At 40.7% G+C, this 21117-nt stretch overlaps 1 protein-coding gene across 1 annotated transcript in view; it reads left to right on the plus strand.

Moving 5' to 3' along the window:
- Nucleotides 1–3586: 3586 nt before the first annotated feature.
- LOC143942670 (Fc receptor-like protein 3) overlaps nucleotides 3587–21117 on the plus strand; it is a 51242-nt gene continuing 33711 nt past the window's right edge. The window contains exons 1-5 of the mRNA XM_077464049.1: nucleotides 3587–3767; nucleotides 8656–8676; nucleotides 12341–12601; nucleotides 15935–16186; nucleotides 19358–19639. Of these exons, the coding sequence (XP_077320175.1) occupies nucleotides 3695–3767; nucleotides 8656–8676; nucleotides 12341–12601; nucleotides 15935–16186; nucleotides 19358–19639 (889 nt within the window). The 5' untranslated portion in view covers nucleotides 3587–3694. The remainder of the gene's footprint in view (nucleotides 3768–8655; nucleotides 8677–12340; nucleotides 12602–15934; nucleotides 16187–19357; nucleotides 19640–21117) is intronic.

The raw sequence follows: 21117 nt of genomic DNA on the forward strand, positions 1-21117 counted from the left end.
GCTCTATCAGATTGGATAGAGAGCGTCTGAGAACAGCGATTTTCATGTTTTCCCACAGATTCGCAATTGAATTCGGGTCTGGACTGTGACTGGGCCATTCTAAGCCCTTGTATACACGGTCAGAGATTCCGACGAAATGTGTCCGATCGGACCATTTTGTCAGATAATCCGACTGTGTGTGGTCTCCATCGGACTGTTTCCGTCGGAGTATCCGACGAACCAAGTTTTCCAACTTGTCGGTAAAATTTTCCGACAACATGATCCGATTGGACCTTGTCCAATCATGTGTAGAGAATTCCGATTGGACAAAGTGCCACGCATGCTCAGATCAAATTCCTACACCAAAGCTATTGGCTACTAGCCGGAATGTAGTCCCGGCGTAAAGGAATAACATCATCACATTCTGAATGATCGGATTTTCCAATAACTTTGTCCGACCGCGTGTATGCAACAGTTTCGGACAAAATCCGTCGGACAAAATCCGACGGACAAAATCCAATGGATTTGGTTGTCGGAATGTCCGACCGTGTGTACAAGGGCTCACACATGAATATGCTTTGATGTAAACCATTCCATTGTAGCTCTGGCTGGATGTTTCGGGTTGTTGTCCTGCTGGAAGGTGAACCTCCGCCCCGGTCTCAATTCTTTTGTAGACTCTAACAGGTTTTCTTCTAAGATTGCCCTTTATTTGGCTCCATCCATCTTCCCATCAACTCTGACCAGCTTTCCTGTCCCTGCTGAAGAAAAGCATCCCCGCCACATGATGCTGCCACCACCATGTCTCACGGTGGGGATGTTGTGTTCAGGGTGATGTGCAGTGTTAGTTTTCTGCCACAAATAGCGTTTTGCTTTTAGGCCAAAAAAACTAAATGTTGGTCTCATCTGACCAGAGCACCTTCTTCCACATGTTTGCTGTGTCCTCCACATGGCTTCTCTCAAACTGCAAACGGGACTTCTTATGACTTTCTTTCACCAATGTCTTTCTTCTTGTCACTCTTACTTAAAGACCAAATTTGTGGAGAGACGACTAATAGTTGTCCTGTGGATAGACATGTGCAAAAGGAAAAAATTTGTTTAGTTTCGTTTCATTTTAATTCGTTAATTCATTAATTTCGTTTAGTTATATTCGTTAACTTCCTTAAATTAGTTTTCGGATTTCGTTTAGTTTTCTACCAAATTCGAAAAATCGGCCACATTCGAAAATATTTCAACTAAATTCGAAAATTTTTCTACCGGATTCAAAATGATTTCAACATGATTCGACATTATTTCAACCACATTCGAAAATATTTTGTGACCCGAATTTAGGGCCATGCATTTTGGGGTCACTTGGTGCTAGCCACTCCAAATTTGGATATGTTGTAGTGCTAGTACTATTGTGTTTGCATACCAAATTTGGGGTTTCTAGCTATAAGTGACCCCGAGATATGTGGCCCCAAAATCGGGTCGCAAAATGTTATTAGTTAATAGAGCAGAGAATGACATTTTGCGACCCGATTTTGGGGCCACTAATCTCGTGGTCACTTATAGCTAGAAACCCCAAATTTGGTATGCAAACACAATAATACTAGCTCTACAACATATCCAAATTTCCCCGATATACATGGCCCTAAAGTCGGGTCACAAAATATTTTCGAATGCGGTTGAAATAATGTTGAATCATGTTGAAATAATTTCGAATGCAGTTGAAATAATTTTCGAATCATGTTGAAATAATTTCGAATGCATTCGAAATCATTTCAACATGATTCAACATTATTTCAACCGCATTCAAAAATATTTTGTGACCCGAATTTAGGGCCATGTGTCTCGGGGTCACTTGGTGCTAGACACTTCAAATTTGGATATGTTGTAGTGCCAGTACCATTGTGTTTGCATACCAAATTTGGGGTTTCTAGCTATAAGTTACCCCGAGATATGTGGCCCCAAAATCGGGTCGCAAAATGTCATTCTCTGCTCTAATAACTAATAACATTTTGCGACCTGATTTTGGGGCCACATATCTCGGGGTCACTTATAGCTAGAAACCCCAAATTTGGTATGCAAACACAATAATACTAGCACTACAACATATACAAATTTGAAGTGTCTAGCTCCCAGTAACCCCGAGATACATGGCCCTAAAGTCGGGTCACAAAATATTTTCGAATGTGGTTGAAATAATGTTGAATCATGTTGAAATCATTTCGAATGCAGTTGAAATAATTTCGAATCATTTCGAATTGATTCAAATTCATTCGTTATATTTCTTTCGTATTCGTTGTAATTTGTTATTTTTTTATTTTATTTTTATTCGGACATTCGGATGCATCCGAATGTCCGAAAGATGCAAAATTTGGCCGAATTTCGATTCGTTACGAAACGAATTGCACAAGCCTACCTGTGGACAGATTCTCCCACCTGAGCTGTGGATCTCTGCAGCTGCTCCAGAGTTACCATGGGCCTCTTGGCTGCTTCTCTGATGAATGCTCTCCTTGCCCGGGCCGGTCAGTTTAGGTGGGCGGCCATGTCTTGGTAGGTTTGCAGTTGTGCCATACTCTTTTCATTTTCTGATGATGAATTGAACAGAGCTCCGTGAGATGTTCAAAGCTTGGGATATTATTTTTTTATAACCTAACCCTGCTTTATACTTCTCCACAAATGTATCCCTGACCTGTCCGGTGTGTTCCTTGGCCTTCATGATGATGTTTGTTTACTAAAGTTTTCTAACAAGCCTCTGAGGGATTCACAGAACAGCTGTATTTATACTGAGATTAAATTACACACAGGTGGACTCTATTTAATAATTAGGTGATTTCTGAAGGCAATTGGTTCCACTAGATTTTAGTTAGGGGGTATCGGAGTAAAGGGGGCTGAATACAAATGCCCCCCCCACCCACACTTTTCACAGATTTATTTGTAAAAAAAAAAAAAATTAAAACCATTTATCATTTTCCTTCCACTTCACAATTATGTGCCATTTTGCGTTGGTCTATCATATAAAATCCCAATAAAATAAATTTACGTTTTTGGCCGGGCAGTGGTCATGGCACTAGCTTAAGCTGGAACAAAATCAAGGATTAGAGGATAAAACACTGAGGGTTCAATATCACTTTAATGAACTGGATTCCACCACCCCTCCCACAAGAGATTATGGATAGGTAAATACAGGCTTAGATGAGGATCCTTAATGGGAAAAGCAGGGGATCCATAAAGGACCATTTACTTGAAAGGGAAGCTGTCCTTTAAATGGTAGGATCGTAGGCATTCACAGGGGGTGAACAAGGTGTGCCTGGGCACACCCTAATCACTACGCGCAGTGCTGATTCCCCCTACTGCCCATATGTTCTCCATGTTGGCCACGCAGTGCTGGTAGCTTCCTCCTCATGTTTCAGGATTGAGATTGATGGAAGGGGCTATTTAGTTTGTAAACCACTCTGATGAAACAGCCGTGGTTATTACTAAGGCAGGGAAAACGGATCAAATCACCTGTGCAAAAATAATGGTAGGCCTGAAAACATGACCCGTCGGGGCGCCTTGAGGACTGGAGTTGAGAGGCACTGCTTTTAGAGTTATGGCTTACCAGACAGGGAAGTGTAGAGAATTTGACTTAAAAACACATCTGCTCCTTCAGCTGCAACAACCATACACGTGCAGAGCTCCTCCATTCACGGTTCATGAAATAAGAGGAAGTAAAGTGTGAACTTCTCCCCAGATGTACGAAAACAACACACTCAGTACATTGTATACATGCACCATGGCGGTCATCAGGTTCATTCTAATCCTCCGTGAGTATGAGATTTTCATTTTCTTTTTTTGTAATTTATAGCTGATTAATTGATATCAACTGACTAGTGCTGAGATAAGTGCTGAACTGATAGCAACCCAGCAATTTTTAAACAGCATTGACTTGCCTAACTAATTTTAGTGTGTGTGACTGCGGGGGACATTAGAGTGTAAGCTCCTCTGGTACAGAGACTGATGTGACTGTGGGGGGGGGACATTAGAGTGTAAGCTCCTCTGGTACAGAGACTGATGTGACTGTGGGGGGGGGACATTAGAGTGTAAGCTCCTCTGGTACAGAGGCTGATGTGACTGTGGGGGGGGGGGCATTAGAGTGTAAGCTCCTCTGATACAGAGACTGATGTGACTGTGGAGGGGGGGGACATTAGAGTGTAAGCTCCTCTGGTACAGAGACTGATGTGACTGTGGGGGGGGGGACATTAGAGTGTAAGCTCCTCTGGTACAGAGACTGATGTGACTGTGGGGGGGGACATTAGAGTGTAAGCTCCTCTGGTACAGAGACTGATGTGACTGTGGGGGGGGGGGGCATTAGAGTGTAAGCTCCTCTGGTACAGAGACTGATGTGACTGTGGGGGGGGGGCATTAGAGTGTAAGCTCCTCTGGTACAGAGACTGATGTGTCTGTGGGGGGGGGGGGGCATTAGAGTGTAAGCTCCTCTGGTACAGAGTCTGATGTGACTGTGAGGGGGGGGGGGGGGACATTAGAGTGTAAGCTCCTCTGGTACAGAGGCTGATGTGACTGACTGTCGGGGAAATTAGAGTGTAAGCTCCTCTGGTACAGAGGCTGATGTGACTGACTGTGGGGGGGGGGGGGTCATTAGAGTGTATGCTCCTCTGGTACAGAGACTGATGTGACTGACTTTGGGGGAGGGGACATTACAGTGTAAGCTCTTCTGGTACAGAGGCTGATGTGACTGACTGTGGGGGGACATTAGAGTCTAAGCTCCTCTGGTACAGAGACTGATGTGACTGACTGTGGGGGGACATTAGAGTCTAAGCTCCTCTGGTACAGAGACTGATGTGACTGTGGGGGGGGGGGGGCATTAGAGTGTAAGCTCCTATGGTACAGAGACTGATGTGACTGTGGGGGGGGGGGGGAATTAGAGTGTAAGCTCCTCTGGTACAGAGACTGATGTGACTGTGGGGGTACATTGGAGTGTAAGCTCCTCTAGTGAATGGCTCAGTGCTCTCTGTAAAGCACAGTGGCATATGTCAGATCTACTTTATATAAATGTATAATAATAATAGTGTGGCTGTGGAGGAGGGGGGCATTAGAGTGTAAGCTCCTCTGGTACAGAGACTGATGTGACTGGCTCAGTGTTCTCTGTACAGCTCTGCAGTATATGTCAGAGCTATATATGCTATAACAATAATAGTGTGTGACGGTATATATCCAGGGGCGGACTGACCATTCGGCCCCTTGGGCACTGCCCAAGGGCCCTGTGCCACTAGGGGGCCCCTTCAGGGTTGCCAGCCTCAGTAAAACCATGGCCTCTGGGGCCTTTCAAAAAGGTATGTCTATGTAATGACAGATCATGTGACACTTAGATTGCACACAGGTGGACATCATTTCACCAATTATGTGACTTCTGAAGGTAATTGGTGGCACCAGAGCTTTTTATGAGCTTCATAACAAAGGGGGGTGAATACATACGCACATGCCAAATATCAGTTTTTAATTTCTGAAAATTCGTTTTAGTTATATATTTTTCTAATCTTACTTCACCAACTTAGACTATTGTGTTCTGATCCATCACATAGAATTCAGATAAAAAAAAAACATTGAACTAAAGTCTGTAATGTAACAAAATAGGTAGAAAGCCAAGAGGGGGGTGAATACTTTTACAAAGCACTGTAAATGTATAATAATATCCCAGGGCTTATATCTCAGGTCATCTACTGACTGTCCTGGGTCCGGTCCGTTTTGCAGAAGCCGTTGTCAATAATTCAAGTATGATGAACATTCATAAATATTTGCTGATTTTCATTTTTGATATTTGTTGTATCTTGTACATCTCATCTAGTAAGTGTATTTACCCCTCCGTCTTCCCCCAGTTCCCAAGAATTATGCAGAGTAGAATATTTAATAATATTATAATATATATATATATTTAATATATAATTAATTATAAGATTAAAAATAAAATACAATTATAAAATTACATCTTTACCTACAGTATCTCACAAAAGTAAATACACCCCTCACAATTTTTGTAAATCTTTTCTTCTCTCTTTTCATGTGACAACACTGAAGAAATGACACTTTTCTACAATGTAAAGTAGTGAGTGTACAGCTTGTATAACAGTGTAAATTTGCTGTCACCCTCAAAATAACTCAACACACAGCCATTAATGTCTAAAACGCTTTCATTTTTCGACAAAATTTGACAAATTTGTTCATTCAAAAATATTCAATTAATGAAACCCCTTTTGACAATTTTTTTCCGAAATTCGAAAAATTTGAAAAATTTCTAAAATTTGAAAAATCAAAAAATCAAAAATTCGGAAAAATGGAAATTAAAAAATTTGAAAATCTCAGAAAATTTGAAAGTCTGAAAATAAGAGCTAAAATCCGAAAAATTCTAAAGAAAACGAAAATCGGAACATAAGAATGAAAATCCAAAAATGAGAAAACCTGAAAATGTGAAAATCTGAAATAATAACTAACTAACTAACTAATAATAATTATTACCAACTATTAAATGATCCCTTTCATGACGACTAAGCCCACGTACACACGGTCGGAGATTTTGCCAACCAAATCCGTCGGATTTTGCCCGTCGGATTTAGTCCGGCAGATTGTGTCCGAAACTGTTGCATACACACGGTCGGGCCAAGTTGGCGAAAAATCCGATCATTCAGAACGTGATGACGTTATTTCGTTACGATGGGACTACATTCAGGCTGGTAGCCAATAGCTTTGATGTAGGAATTTGATCTGAGCATGCGTGGCACTTGGTCCGATGAAAATGCTCTACACATGATCGGATTACGTCCGACCGGCCCAGTTGGTCGGGAAATATTTCCAACATGTTGGAAAATTGGGTCGGATGGAGATTTGGACGGAATCAGTCCGATGCATACCACACACAGTCAGATTATCTGACGACACGGTCCGATAAGACTCATTCCGAAAGATTCTCCGACCGTGTGTACAAGGGCTTAGTCTATTTCTGATATTTGGTGTTTACAAGTTAAAATCCGTATTTTTTGCTAGAAAATTCCTTAGAACCCCCAAACATTATATATAGATATATTTTAGCAGAGAATCTAGAGAATAAAATGGCGATTGTTGCAATATTTTATGCCAATCGTTATTTGCGCAGCAGTGTTTTAAACGCAACTTTTTGGGAAAAGGGACACTTTCATTAATTTTAAAAAAACAAAGCAGTAAAGTTAGCCCAATTTTTTCTTATAATGTGAAAGATGATGTTACGCCGAGTAAATAGATACCAAATATGTCACGCTTTATATTTGCACGCACTCGTGGAATGGCGACAAACTACGGTACCTAAAAATCTCCTTAGGTGACGCTTACATTTTTTTTCCCCGGTTACCAGGTTAGAGTTACAGAGAAGGTCTAGTGCTAGAATTATTGCTCTCACTCTGATGACCGCGGCAATACCTCACATGTGTGATTTGAACACCGTTTACATATGCGGGCGCGACTTCCGTATGCGTTTTCTTTTCTGAGAGAGTTCGCGGGGACAGGGGTCCTTTAAAAAAAAAGAATTTTCTTATTTATTTTATTTATTTTTATATTATTAAATTGTGTTTAAAAAATATATATATTTTATTTATTTTATTATTATTTGTATTTATTATTATTTATTTTATTGCTGTCACAAGGAATATAAACATCCCTTGTAACAGTAATAGGTGGTGACAGGTCCTCTTTATGGAGGGATCGGGGGGGTCTAAAAGACCTTCAATCCCTCCTTTGCACTTCAAAGTATTCAGATTGCCAAAAAACGGCGATTCTGAAACTGTATTTTTTTTTAAAATCTGGGGCCATTGGCAGCCGAGTAAACAGGAAGTGACGTCGCTTCCGTGTTTCCATTCAGGAGACTGGAACGAAGCCTTTTCCGGCTTTGTGCCAGTTTGTCTCTAGACACCAGAAGTGGCGGACCAAGGATCTGGTCTCCCGGTGGGACGGGAGGCACGGTCAGAGCGGCGTGAGGAGGAAGGAGGGGGGGTTGTCCCCTCCTGCTCCTCCGGGATAACAATCAAGTGGCTTTTAGCCCGCATCGGTTGTTATCCCTGGAAAGCCGATCGCCCGCTCTAAAAAAAACGGTACCGGGATGATGCCTGCAGCTGCGGGCATCACCTTGGTATGACCCCCCGAAACCCGAGGCCGCTCAGCGTACGCTCGGCGGGAATGGGTTAAAGGTGTTTAATTATTATTCGTTATTTCGGATAATTCGTAACTTCAGATAAATTTGTATTCCTTACGTTGCCTAACAGCCAAATTCGAAAAAGGAAATTCCAATACCTGTAATTTAGTAGTTCGTTATTGTTAGTTAGTTCGTTATTATTTTCGGATTTTCAAATTTTCTGATTTTCAAATTTTCTGATTTTCAAATTTTCTGATTTTCTAATTTTCTGATTTTCTAATTTTCGGATTTTTTTTTTACATTTTCGGATTTTCCTTCTTTTGAATTTTCGGATTTTCTTTCTTATTTTAGAATTTTTTTCGAATTTACGAATTTATTCAAAGAGAAAAAGATGAAAAAAAAAAAAAAAAACGAAAACGACCACATTTTTTTTGTCAGTGTTTTGCCTGGTGTATGGTCAGTGTTAAACCTGTCTGTAAGCAATTAACAAAAAATTTATCAATACCGATTAATTTTATTATTTCCTTGTTACATTTCAGCACTTTTCGCCCATCGCACCAGTAAGTAAACATGTTATCTTTTTTTTTTTTTTTACATTGCGTTTTAATGTAATTATATAGTATAGTAGTACAAATTGCAGATTATGATTGTTCTATTGCCTTTCTTTTCTATTAACTAGCTGTTCATCCAGTCAAATTGCTGGTAGTCATTCTGTGTGAATGTAGCAAAATCAAATGTTCTCTTTCCTCTACTGGTTTCAAGTGCCACCAAACCCACATCATAAAAAAAACCTACCCTGTTTCCCCGAAAATAAGACCTAGCGTGATTGTCGGTGATGGCTGCAATATAAGCCCTACCCCCCAAATAAGCCCTAGTTAAAGTCCTTGTAGGTCTTATTTTCTGGGTAGGGCTTATTTTTGGGGGAAACAGGGTAGGGCTTATTTGGGGGGGGGGGCAGGGCTTATATTGGCGCCATCACCGACAATCACGCTAGGTCTTATTTTCAGGGAAACAGTGTACCAAAAAATGATGCATTACACGCTGTTCATGCTCACTCAGTCACTATGAGATTTGTTTTCTGTATTGTGCAAAAAAAAAAGAAAAATTGATCCTGTTGCTCTCTATCGCCCTCTTTCTGTCCATGTCCCCAATTCAGTTAGGGGATTTTGCAGAGCGGTGTTGGCAGCTCTGCACATGCTCATTCAGTAGTATTCAGTGAGTTTCCATGCTGAGCATTCCCTCCCCTATCACATCTGAGCAGCCCATGTGACTACAGAGTCACACATGTGGGGGTCTACACAGTGGTAAATGACAACCCAATCCCTCTCTCCTCCTCCACGCCCACTAACCAGCAAAACACAATGGAGGGCGGGATCTGACATGTAGCTTAATGGAGGCTTCACCTCCCTCTTATTCTAAGACACAGGCTGGAGGGCCTGTGACTTGGCAGAAATCCGCCCGAACCATGTTATTGCCAAAAAAAATAATAAAGATTAGATTTCAAATATATATTTGTATGGCAATTTAAAAAAAATATAATATTAACCACTTCAGCCTTGGAAGGATTTACCCCCTTCAAGACCAAAGCCCTTTTTTGCGATTTCGGCACTGCGTCACTTTAATTGCCAATCGCGCGGTCGTGCGACACTGCACCCAAACAAAATTGGCGTCCTTTTTTTCCCACAAATAGAGCTTTCTTTTGGTGGTATTTGATCACCCCTGCGGTTTTTATTTTTTGCGCTATAAAGAAAAAAAAAAGAGCGACAATTTTGAAAATAAATAATTTTTTTTACTTTTTGCTATAATAAATATCCCCAAAAGTATATAAAAGAAATGTTTTTTTTCCCTCAGTTTAGGTCGATATGTATTTGTCTAAATTTTTTTGGTAAAAAATAATCGCAATAAGCGTATATTAATTGGTTTGCGCAAAATTTTTAGCGACTACAAAATAGGGGAAGTTTTATGGCATTTTTATTTTGATTTTTTTATTAGTAATGATGGCGATCTGCGATTTTTATCGGGGCTGCAACATTACGGCGGACACATCGGACACTTTTGACACTATTTTGAAACCATTGTCTTTTATACATCGATCAGTGCTATAAAAATGCACTGATTAAATGATGTAAGTGACACTGGCAGTGAAGGAGTTAACACTAGGGGGCGGTTGATGGAGTTAAGTGAGTCCTAGGGAGTGATTCTAACTGTGGTGGGGGGAGGGGCTTCCACGGACATGACAGCGATCACTGATCACTGCTCCTGATGAAAGGGAGCAGTGATCTCTGTCCTGTCACTAGGCAGAACAGTTCTGCCGCTCTGTGCCACAATCGCTGGCCACCGGCGGAACACCGACTTTGCGGGACCTGTGGTCACGGAGACTGTGGGACCCCTGGTTGCAGTCATGGAGACTGCGGCGGGCACGCCTGCAGCACCGATCTTAAAGGGGACGTACTTGTATGCCCATTCGCCCACCAGTGCCATTCTGCCGACGTATATCGGTGTGCGCTGGTTGGGGAGCGGTTAATTATTTATTTTGACTCTAGATTCAAGAAGCTGTTAATTTTTTTTTTTTTTTTACATTTTGAACATGTGACTGGGAGCTCCTCCTGCTTATGTTTCCATGCAGACAGGCTCGGAGAGAGCTGGGTCATGTGATGGCTGGACAGCCATTAGGAAAAAGGGTCGTGTGTAAGTCCAACTTGTTTAAAAGTCCAACAAAGATCAGTGCTTGCAGACAAAGGCTGCTAGCGCCGATCAGTGTGTTCTGGTAAGGGGAGTCCAAACTTTAAGAACACAATAGCACAGCTGGGGAGATTGCTGCACCAACATCTCTTGTTTTGGTACTGCAATCTGTCCGTTTTTTTATTTTTTTATTCAGGCTGCTGTGGCTGGCCACCCATACGGGACGCAGGGGCGCTACCCCCTAGTCCATGCCCCTAATCTACATGCAGAGTGCCGGACTGGATTCCAACGGGGGTTGAGGCTCTAACTGGCTTCAAAAAAGGGCGGGCTCTGTGCCCCGAGCCCACCCAGCTGTGTGACAATAGCAAATTAATATTCGCTATCGTCTTCCTGATTCTCCTCCCAGCCAATCAGGAAGCCATCACCCGATTGGCCAAGAGGAGAAGCAATCCTATTGGCCGCTTAGGAGGAGGAGGAGGGAGTAGATACATGGCGGAAGCCATCATGATGCCGAGGAGGAGGAGATGCAGAGGAAGCCACCGAAACACAAGAAGCATTTCCCAGCGACTTTTATTGGGTAAGTGTGGGGCTGGTGACTGACCGGCTGACCGGGAGGGTGAACCAACTGACCAAGACTAGGGGGGGCTGCAGGTGAACTGACCTGGGGGGGTGGCTGTGAGAGGATTGTTTACTGCCCACCCCCAAAAAAACATACGACCAGCCCCCACTGGTGCGGGGGGGGAGGAGATGCATGGTGGAAGCCCCCGTGTTGCTGAGGAGGAGGAGGCGCAAGGGTAGTCGCGGAACGCAGGGATCATTGACCCCGCGAGTTACATAAGTGTGTGGCTGGTGACCGACCGACTGACCGGGAGAGGCTGCGGGTGAACCAACTGACCAAGACTGGGGGGGGCTGCGGGTGAACTGACCTGGGGGGGGTGGCTGTGAGTGGATTGTTTACTGCCCACCCCAAAAAAAACATACCACTAGCCCCCACTGGTGTCGGGTGGGGGAAGCATGGTGGAAGCCCCCCGTGTTGCTGAGGAGGAAGAGACGCAGGGGAAGCCACCGACCGCAGGAATCATTGCCCCCGCGACTTAGATAAGTGCGGGGCTGGTGACCGACCGACTGACCGGGAGGGGCTGCGGGTGAACCGACCGACCAAGACTAGTCCTCTCCTTCCTTTCACATCAGAGTCCTCAGTCCTCTCCCTCCTTTCACATCAGAGTCCTCAGTCCTCTCCCTCCTTTCACATCAGAGTCCTCAGCCGCCCTCCCCCCCCACTTTCCCACATCAGAGTCTTCCGTAGCCTCACCATGGAAATGCATTGTAATGGGCAAAAATACTGGACAAAGTAGGCAACCCCGAAAACTTCAGATAGTACCCTGTGATGCTTTGGTTCCCCCCCCGGTTGAGAAACATTGATATTATTATCCCAAACGGGATGAAGTGTAAAAAATATTGTGGGAAAAAACAAACTAAGACTGTTGTATTTATCTATGAAATTAATGTTTCTATGCTCATTCCTTTCACAATGACATTTAGAGGCCGTAGACCGGCCAGTGGTGACTTTGGATCCCAACTGGAATAAGATCTTCAGGAAAGAATCCATAGCTCTCATATGTAACGTGGAGACAACTGGGCAGAATAATCAGATGTATTATTGGTACAAAGACGGTTGGAAGCAACGTAGTACCGGGCAAGTAAGGAGAATAGGTTATGCTGAGATGAACGATGGAGGCTCTTACCAGTGCACATATGGCGAGAGCGGCGAAAGTGACCACGTTCGCCTGGACATCAGTAATGGTGAGTGAAACATATTTAAAGATCAAAATGGAATAAAATAATTTGATAAAAAAAATAAATAAATAATAATTTGCTCTGCTGGTATCAATTTAATGACAATTATCCCTCTGGGGGGGGGGGGGGGGGTAACATGGATGCAAGAAACATTGGGCAGTCTAAATTTCCCCTTGATTGAGCCCAAGATGCTCCTTAAGCCCTTGTATACACAGTCGGAGATTTCGACAACCAAATCCGTCGGATCTTGTAAGTCGGATCTTGTCCGAAACTGTTGCATACACACGGTTGGGCTAAGTTGTCGAAAAATCCGATCATTCAAAACGTGATGACGTAATTTCATTACGATGGGACTACATTCAGGCTAGTAGACAATAGCTTTGATGTCGGAATTTGATCTGAGCATGCGTGGCACTTGGTCCGATCAAAATTCTCTACACATGATCGGAGTATGTCCTATCAGACCAGTTGGTCGGAAAATATTTCCAACAAGTTGGAAAATTGGGTCCGACGGATATTCCGACGGAATCAGTCTGATGCAGACCACACACAGTCGCAATATCCGACAACACGGTCCGATAGGACACATTCCGACGGATTCTCCTACCGTGTTTACAAGGGCTAAGAAATCGCAAGGTCTATTATAATGGGACGTGTCCATCCATTTATTATTATACCTTATAATAATAAAATAAAATGATTATGCAGTATATAAGGTTAATGTGTTGGACATATATAATTTAATATTTTTTTTTCATATAAATGATAAAGTTACATAAATTTATTGTTATAAATTATCATTAATTCATAAATAGGAATTCCTTCTTTTATTGGAAGGTCCATTTTAATGGCCATGGTTAGATCCATTGTACAGTGGAACCTTGGATTGCGAGCATAATCCGTTCCAGGAGAATGCTTGTAATCCAAAGCATATCGCATGTGAAAGTGAGTTTCCCCCATAGAAGTCAATGGAAACAAAGATAATTCATTCTGCATTGACTTCTATTGTATGCAATACCACATGTGGCCAGAGGTGGGTGGGGGGTGCCGGAGATCCTCAGAAATACTCAGGGACAGCTCGGCTGAACTCGTAAACCCTCTGAAAGGCTTGGAAACACTCAGGAACGGAGTATTTCCGAGTGTTTCCAAATATTTCTGAGTGTTACAGGCGCCCCCCCCCCCCCGCACCCCTGACCAAATGTGGTACTGCACACCCCATTAGCTTGAATTCTGCTTGTTTTGGTCAGGATTTAAAAAAAAAGTTGCTCGTCTTTCAAAACGCTCGTTAACTGCATCACTCGCTAACCAAGGTACCGCTGTATTTGATGTTTGATGAAGGGAAGAGTGACCCTCTTACGTTCGCTTTTTTATTTTAAGGAAATAACAAGTGCTACAAAAGTCAAGTTTTTTTTTTTTTTTCTTAAGACCTAATTAAACCCGGAGAGATGTGCAAGACGAAAACCTTTGTTTTTGTTTCAGATTCATTTGTTAAGTCATTTTTGTTTCATTGTATTTATTATGTTAGAATGATTAATTTTCAGAATGTATTTTGTATATGAAGTGTTTTCCGAATCCATTCGTATTTTCGGAAGTTATTTCAGAAGATTCAAATTTATAGTTACATTGTTAATCTGGTTGAAAAAAAAGACACACAAAAAAACTCCATATACACAATCCTATACAAGCAGTTGATCCAGATTAAGGCACAAAAAGAAAAATAGCAATAAAGCATGATTTAATTTTCTTTTCCTGGATCACCTTTACCGATAAATACTTGTATCCGATTATATCATGTGTATCTAGGAAAGAATTCATAATAGGGATTACATTTTTTTCCAGAAGGGAGTTTAACAAGACTCGTGGAAACTCATTAAAATAATAAGAAAAGAAGTTTAACCTTAAACTACGTAGAAGGTTCTTTACTGTGAGCCCTTGTACACACGGTCGGAGATTCCGACGGAATGTTTCCTATTGGACCGTGTTGTCGGATAATCCGACTGTGTGTGGTCTCCATCGGACTGTTTCCGTCGGAATATCCGTCGGACCAAGTTTTCCAATTTGTCGGTAAAATTTTCCGACAACATGATCCGATCGGACATACTCCGATCATGTGTAGAGAATTCCGAATGGACAAAGTGCCACGCATGCTCAGATCAAATTCCTACACCAAAGCTATTGGCTACTAGCCTGAACGTAGTCCCGTCGTAACGAAATAACGTCAACAAATGTTGGCTAGCAGATTCTCAAATTTTCCACCAACTCCGCCTGAGTTTGCTATGGTTCCTTGAGCAATATCTGCCTCTCAGATAAGTTCCCACTGATGCCATTGATCTTTTAAGCTATCTGTAAGGGGGGGAATTCTTCCCAAAGGCCACAAGTGTAAGCCCTTGTACACACGATCGGAGATTCCGACGGAATGTGTCCGATCGGAGCATTTTGTCGGATAATCCGACTGTGTGTGCTATGCATCGGACTGTTTCCGTCGGAATATCCGTCGGACCAAATTTTCCAACTTGCCGGAAATATTTTCCGACAAAATGCTCTGATCGGACATACTCCGATCATGTGTAGAGAATTCCAATCAGACAAAGTGCCACGCATGCTCAAATCAAATTCCTACACCAAAGTTATTGGCTACTAGCCTGAACGTAGTCCCGTCGTAACAAAATAACGTCAACAAATGTTGGCTAGCAGGTTCTCAAATTTTCCGCCAACAATTTTTTTTTTTTGTCGGATGTTCCGATCGTGCGTACACAGGTCCGTCGCACAAAAGTCCACGCATGCTTCGGAATCAATGCTCACCAAACACAACATTAGCAGAAGGAGCCCAAAGGGTGGCGCGTGACCATTGAACTTCCTTTTTATCGGCTCACCGAACGTCTTGTACGTCACTACGTTCGCAATTGTTGGCCAACATTTGTGTGATCGTGCGTATGCAAGATGCAAGTTGGAGCCAACAACCTTTCGAAAAACAAAATTCCACGGACTTGTTGTCAGAAAGTCCGATCGTGTGTACGGGGCATAAGGCTACAGAAGAAAAACCAGAATTGGGATTCTTTTACTTTTGTATAAGGTATAAGAGGGGCCTGGTTACCCCACAATTGTCCACCAATTTGTTGAATTTGTAATTACATTTTCCCAGTTTGTTACTCCATTTTCCTTCTACGATACCTCGTGGTAAGCTCATGCCTCCATTCATTTAATGTTTTTTTTCTTTTTTTTTTTATGGTTTCCTCAAAATCTCAATAAAATCCTTCTGAAAGGAAGGAGGAAGAAAAAAAAAAAAAAAAAACGTACATTAATTAGAGTATTATATTTTTTATATCTTTTTCTTTCCAGACTGGCTGATTTTGCAAGCTAATTACGTTTACGAAGGTGACACGTTGATTCTCCGATGTCATGGTTGGGATTCCAATTTTAAAGACGAGGCTATGTTTTTCAAAGATAACACCTTATTATTTTACAAGAGTTTTGTTTTTCGCAAAGAAAAAATAACCATAGAGGCATCTGGAAGATACAGATGTGAGAGAAACAGATGGAACGTAATTTATTACAAGAAAGAAAGAGCTGAAACAATTGTATCGGTATATGGTAAGGTGTTCCAACAAAAAAAATTTAACGTTTGGCTTACAGTACATAAAAAAATGTTTTACTCTATAATCAAATAAAGTGTAAATTAATATTAGCAATTATCATCTAAAGAAAAGGAATGTATATCTCCAGTGTAGGCCACGTTGGCACTATCTTTGGTTGATCGGTTGATTCATTGGTTTCGGTTCGGTTGGATTTGGCATTGACATATTTCAGTGCAGACGGGAAGTGTCTCCAGTTGGAAGCGACTTAATTAGAAAAGTGGGTAAAGAGCCAGAACTTTTGTCAAGTTTGTCAAGTTTTATTTTTTTTTTATTTTTATTTTTTTATGCTGTCTATGTACCAACCGGTAAGTTTTTTCTTTATCTCCAGTCATGTCATTGAGACCAGAAGAAAGGAAGAATCTTCTCAATGGAGACTGGTGTTGATTTAGGCTTTTGCAAAGGAAATTGCATTACATTTTTTCCCCAGAGCTAGGTAATTGTGGTGAAATTTCACTTTTCAAAGAATACCCAGTGACGTGCAAGGAAAATAAAACAAAAGCATTTTTGCTTGCACGTGATTGGATGATGGAAGTCAGCAGAATTTCACCTCGTTAACCACTTGAGCTTCGGAAGGTTTTAACCCTTTATGACCATTTTTTTTTTTTTTTGCTATTCAACACTGCGCTAATTTAACTGGCAATTGTTCTACTCTACCCAAATTAAATTTAGATCTTTTTTTTTATTTTTTTTTACACACATAGAGCTTTTTTTTATGATGGTATTTGATCCCCGCTGGGGTTCTTTTTAATTATTTAAACACAAAAAAAAACGGAAAATGTTTTAAAATCTTTTTTTTTTCACTTTATTTTTATTTATTTTATTTTTTTCTCACATACTTACATAGTTAGTCTGGCTAAAAAAAGAGAAACAGTTCATCTAGTTCAACCAATATAAGGGAACATTTATATATATATATATATATATATATATATATATATATATTATATATTATATATATATATATATATATATGTATATATGTATATATATATATATATATATATATATATATATATATATATATGTATATATATATATATATATGTGTGTGTATAAATGTATGTATATATATATATATATATATATATATATATATATATATATATATATATATATATATATATATATATATATATATATATATATATATATATGCTTTACCATGCTTTATCATGCTTTATTGCTATATATTTTTTTGCCTTAATCTGTATATATATATATATATATATATATATATATATACAGATTAAGGCAAAAAAATAAATAGCAATAAAGCATGATTTAATTTTCTCCAGCAAGGGAAAAAAATCCTTCCTGATCCCCCAAGTGGTAAGTGAATATTCCCTGGATCACCTTTACCTATAAATAATAATAGAGTACTGGATAAGGGATTTTAAAGGTACATATTTCAAATATACACTACAACGTATTATTATAAAAAATATTGTATAAATAAAAAGATTTTTTTGTATTTTTATAATAATACGTTGTATTGTATATTTGAAATATGTACCTTTAAAATCCCTAATCCATTACTCTATTATTCTTTAAATGAAATGGGATGTTGGTACCTTTATGCATACAGATTTTTTGGAAATTGATCTCTAGCCACACCTTAACTTTTACCTATAAATAATTGTATCCAATTATATTATGTGTATCTAGTAAAGAATCCAGGCCTTTCTTAAAGCAATGTACTGAGCTGACCAAAATCTCCTCTGGGGGGGGCCTTTTCCATTCCACTTGTCCTCTGTGATGACCTTGAAGCGAATAACTCAACACCAAGTTCACTATATGGACCCCTTATGTATTTATGCATATATTCGTTTTTTAACATCTTTTTTTCTGAAGGGGGGGGGGGCTGGTATGATCAGGAATTTTTTCTTTTTTTTTAAACTGCTATTGCTTATACAGTGATGATCACGGCATAAGCAATAGTTTTAGCTTTCATGAACATCATTACTGCCTCCCTTTACCGTGATGGTCAGAATGTCACTCTTACAACCAACTAAATAAGTCATTGGATGATGATTACTACACCTTGAGAATTTTTCGTTGATGTATGTTTCAACTGATTTCTGATTATTGTATTGGTTAAAGGGGTTGTAAAGGTTCATTTTTTTTATTTTCTAAATAGGTTCCTATAAGCTAGTGCATTGTTGGTTCACTTACCTTTTCCTTCGATTTCCCTTCTAAATGTTTTTTTTCTTTGTTTTCTTTGTCTGAATTTCCCACTTCCTGTTCCTCCTCAGTAAGCTGTTCAGTAAGCTGTTCAGTAAGCTGTTCTGGCTGACTAACCACCGCTCGGATGATGGTGGGAAGTTTACTGAGGAGAAACAGGAAGTGGGATATTCAGACAAAGAAAAAAAAAAAAAAACATTTAGAAGGGAAATCGAAGGAAAAGGTAAGTGAACCAACAATGCACTAGCTTAGAGAAACCTATGTAGAAAATAAAAAAACGAACCTTTACAACCCCTTTAAGCCTTTCAATAAAAAAATATTTAAAAATAAATAAATAGGTCATTGGAGTCATGTTGCTGGCTCAGCTAAGTGGCATTGAACCCAGAACGTTGGTGGCACCATCAAATGGGAGGTCAATCAGCCACAACTCAAGGAACTCCTCAAAACCTCTGGAGGAACCCAGAGGGGTTGAGAATGGCTGATGTAAGTAGTTATTTTTCCTTTTATACTTACCTTATTCCAAAGTCCTCAGACCACTAACATGACTTCTTCCTCTTCAGTCTCCTCCCAGCAATGTGTGGTCTTGGATGATGCCTAAAGTGTCACTGACTTGATGACATTGGCAACGCTCTTTGCATCATCACACAGTGGATGAAGGGCATCTTAAAATCTCAATAAAGAATTATCGACCATTGAAGGGTGCCATGAGGATGCCTACTTAGATGGTGGAACAATGACACCCCACGCTCACAACCTTTCCTCAGTTTGTTGGTTTGAGTGATGTGGGAGACAGCTCTGGAAAGGAAATACAAAATTGTGGCCTGAGCTGAGCTTTTTATTTGAAGAACCTAACGAGGCTCTGTTTTGTTGAATCAAAACTTTGCCCTGAGGTAGGCTTTAAGTCAATGCAGGAGGTCTAAAATTTTTGTTTACACCCCCCCAACAGAGTTATTTTCTGAACCAGCGTTAAAATTAATTGAAGTATCTGTGATGGAAGGTGACGGCATGACTCTGAAGTGTAGCACAAGTCTGGCCCCACCTAGAAAGTACACAAAGCTGTACTTTGCATTCTACAGAGATGGACGGACTGTGCGGGGATACGATGTATCTGATACATACAGAGTGATGTCAGCTCAGCTGGAGGATTCTGGGAAATATACCTGTGAAGTGAGGACGGCGGCTGACACTCTGAGGAAGAACAGCAAAGCCTTATCCATTCAGATCCAAGGTGAGCACCCAACACTGACTTCAAGAAAATTTTCGAAAATTTTCGAAAATCGAAATTCTACGCTTGTTTACACTTTCCTAACACAATTTAACTAACATTGTGACCTCATTTTCTTCCTTTAGTTTCAATTTTTTTTTTTATCTGCTATATACTGTATGTAAACCAATTTTACCCTATTAGGGTCACCTTTAAGGGCTAAATGTAACAGGATGCAGAAAAAGGAGAATATAAATTAATACAATTAATACAGGTACTATTATTCTTAAAATTGCTTCGTAACAGTAAAATTATGTAACCAGTACACTGGGAACGTACAAACAATACCGAAGTTGCTAATGTAAACAATACAGGGAATATATGTGCAAACATTCGTACTAAAGTGCAACGTGAACCAGTGAAAATGAAATAAATATAATAAATTCAAAAGAATAAATATAGATTAATGTCATGAACAAGTGCCAAAAACACAACGTACTCTACATCCAACCTGTGCAAACGTGCGTGAATATTCAGATAGCAGCAGATATCTTACAGGGTAATTTAATCCAAATTAAGCTAATTGTACGGCAGCCATTTTCCTGTGGTTTCTCATAGACATACCTGTGGCAGCCATTTTCCCGAGGACTATGAACGTAATAAGGCCCATTATAGACTATCATCCTGTCGTTCATATGGGCACCGTCATTTTATTGGTTGTTAATCCTTCCATGAGGGGAAAGGGGACTCCTAATGGAAGGATTAACCATGAGGGGAAAGGGGACTCCTAATGGAAGGATTAACAACCAATAAAATGGCGGTGCCCATATGAATGACGGGATGATAGTCTAGAATGTGCCTTATTACGTTCATAGTCCTCGGGAAAATGGCCGCCACAGGTATGTCTATGAGAAACCACAGGAAAATGGCCGTCGTACAATTAGCTTAATGCAGACTATGTAGAGACACTGAGTGTGCCTTCCCAGCATCCCCTGATGAAGTCACGTGGGCGTGACGTCACGCGTAGGGATGGGAGAGGCGAATTTGATGCAATACAGCGCGAGCTCGCTGCTCGTTGGAGATAAGCCTATTTTGTGTGTTTTAAATTTGAGTACCCTGTGAGATACTTACCGATGTTTTTTTTTTAAATATTACATTATGGTACTCCTCCTCTGTTAAAGCGGGAGTCCGCCGGGAGTCTGCCGTTTTTTTTTTTTTTAAAGCCAGCAGCTACAAATACTGCAGCTGCTGACTTTTAAAATAGTGACACTTACCCGCCCAGCGCGCCCGCGATGTCGGCACCCGAAGCCGATCTCTCGATCGTCTCTCGGGTGCTGCCGCCGCCATCTTGGGTATGGGAATCAGGAAGTGGAGCCTTTCAGCTTCATTTCCCGGTTCCCTACTGTGCATGCGCGAGTCTCGCTGCGCAATAAGGAAGGACGTGCCTTCTGCAGAATCTATGCTGGAAGTGGGTGCAGATACCTGTACTGTACAGGTACCTG

Source organism: Lithobates pipiens, unplaced genomic scaffold (assembly GCF_037356315.1).
Source record: "Lithobates pipiens isolate NorthernLeopardFrog02 unplaced genomic scaffold, aLitPip1_a1.2 Scaffold_30, whole genome shotgun sequence".
In the NCBI taxonomy this organism is placed as follows: Eukaryota; Metazoa; Chordata; class Amphibia; order Anura; family Ranidae; genus Lithobates; species Lithobates pipiens.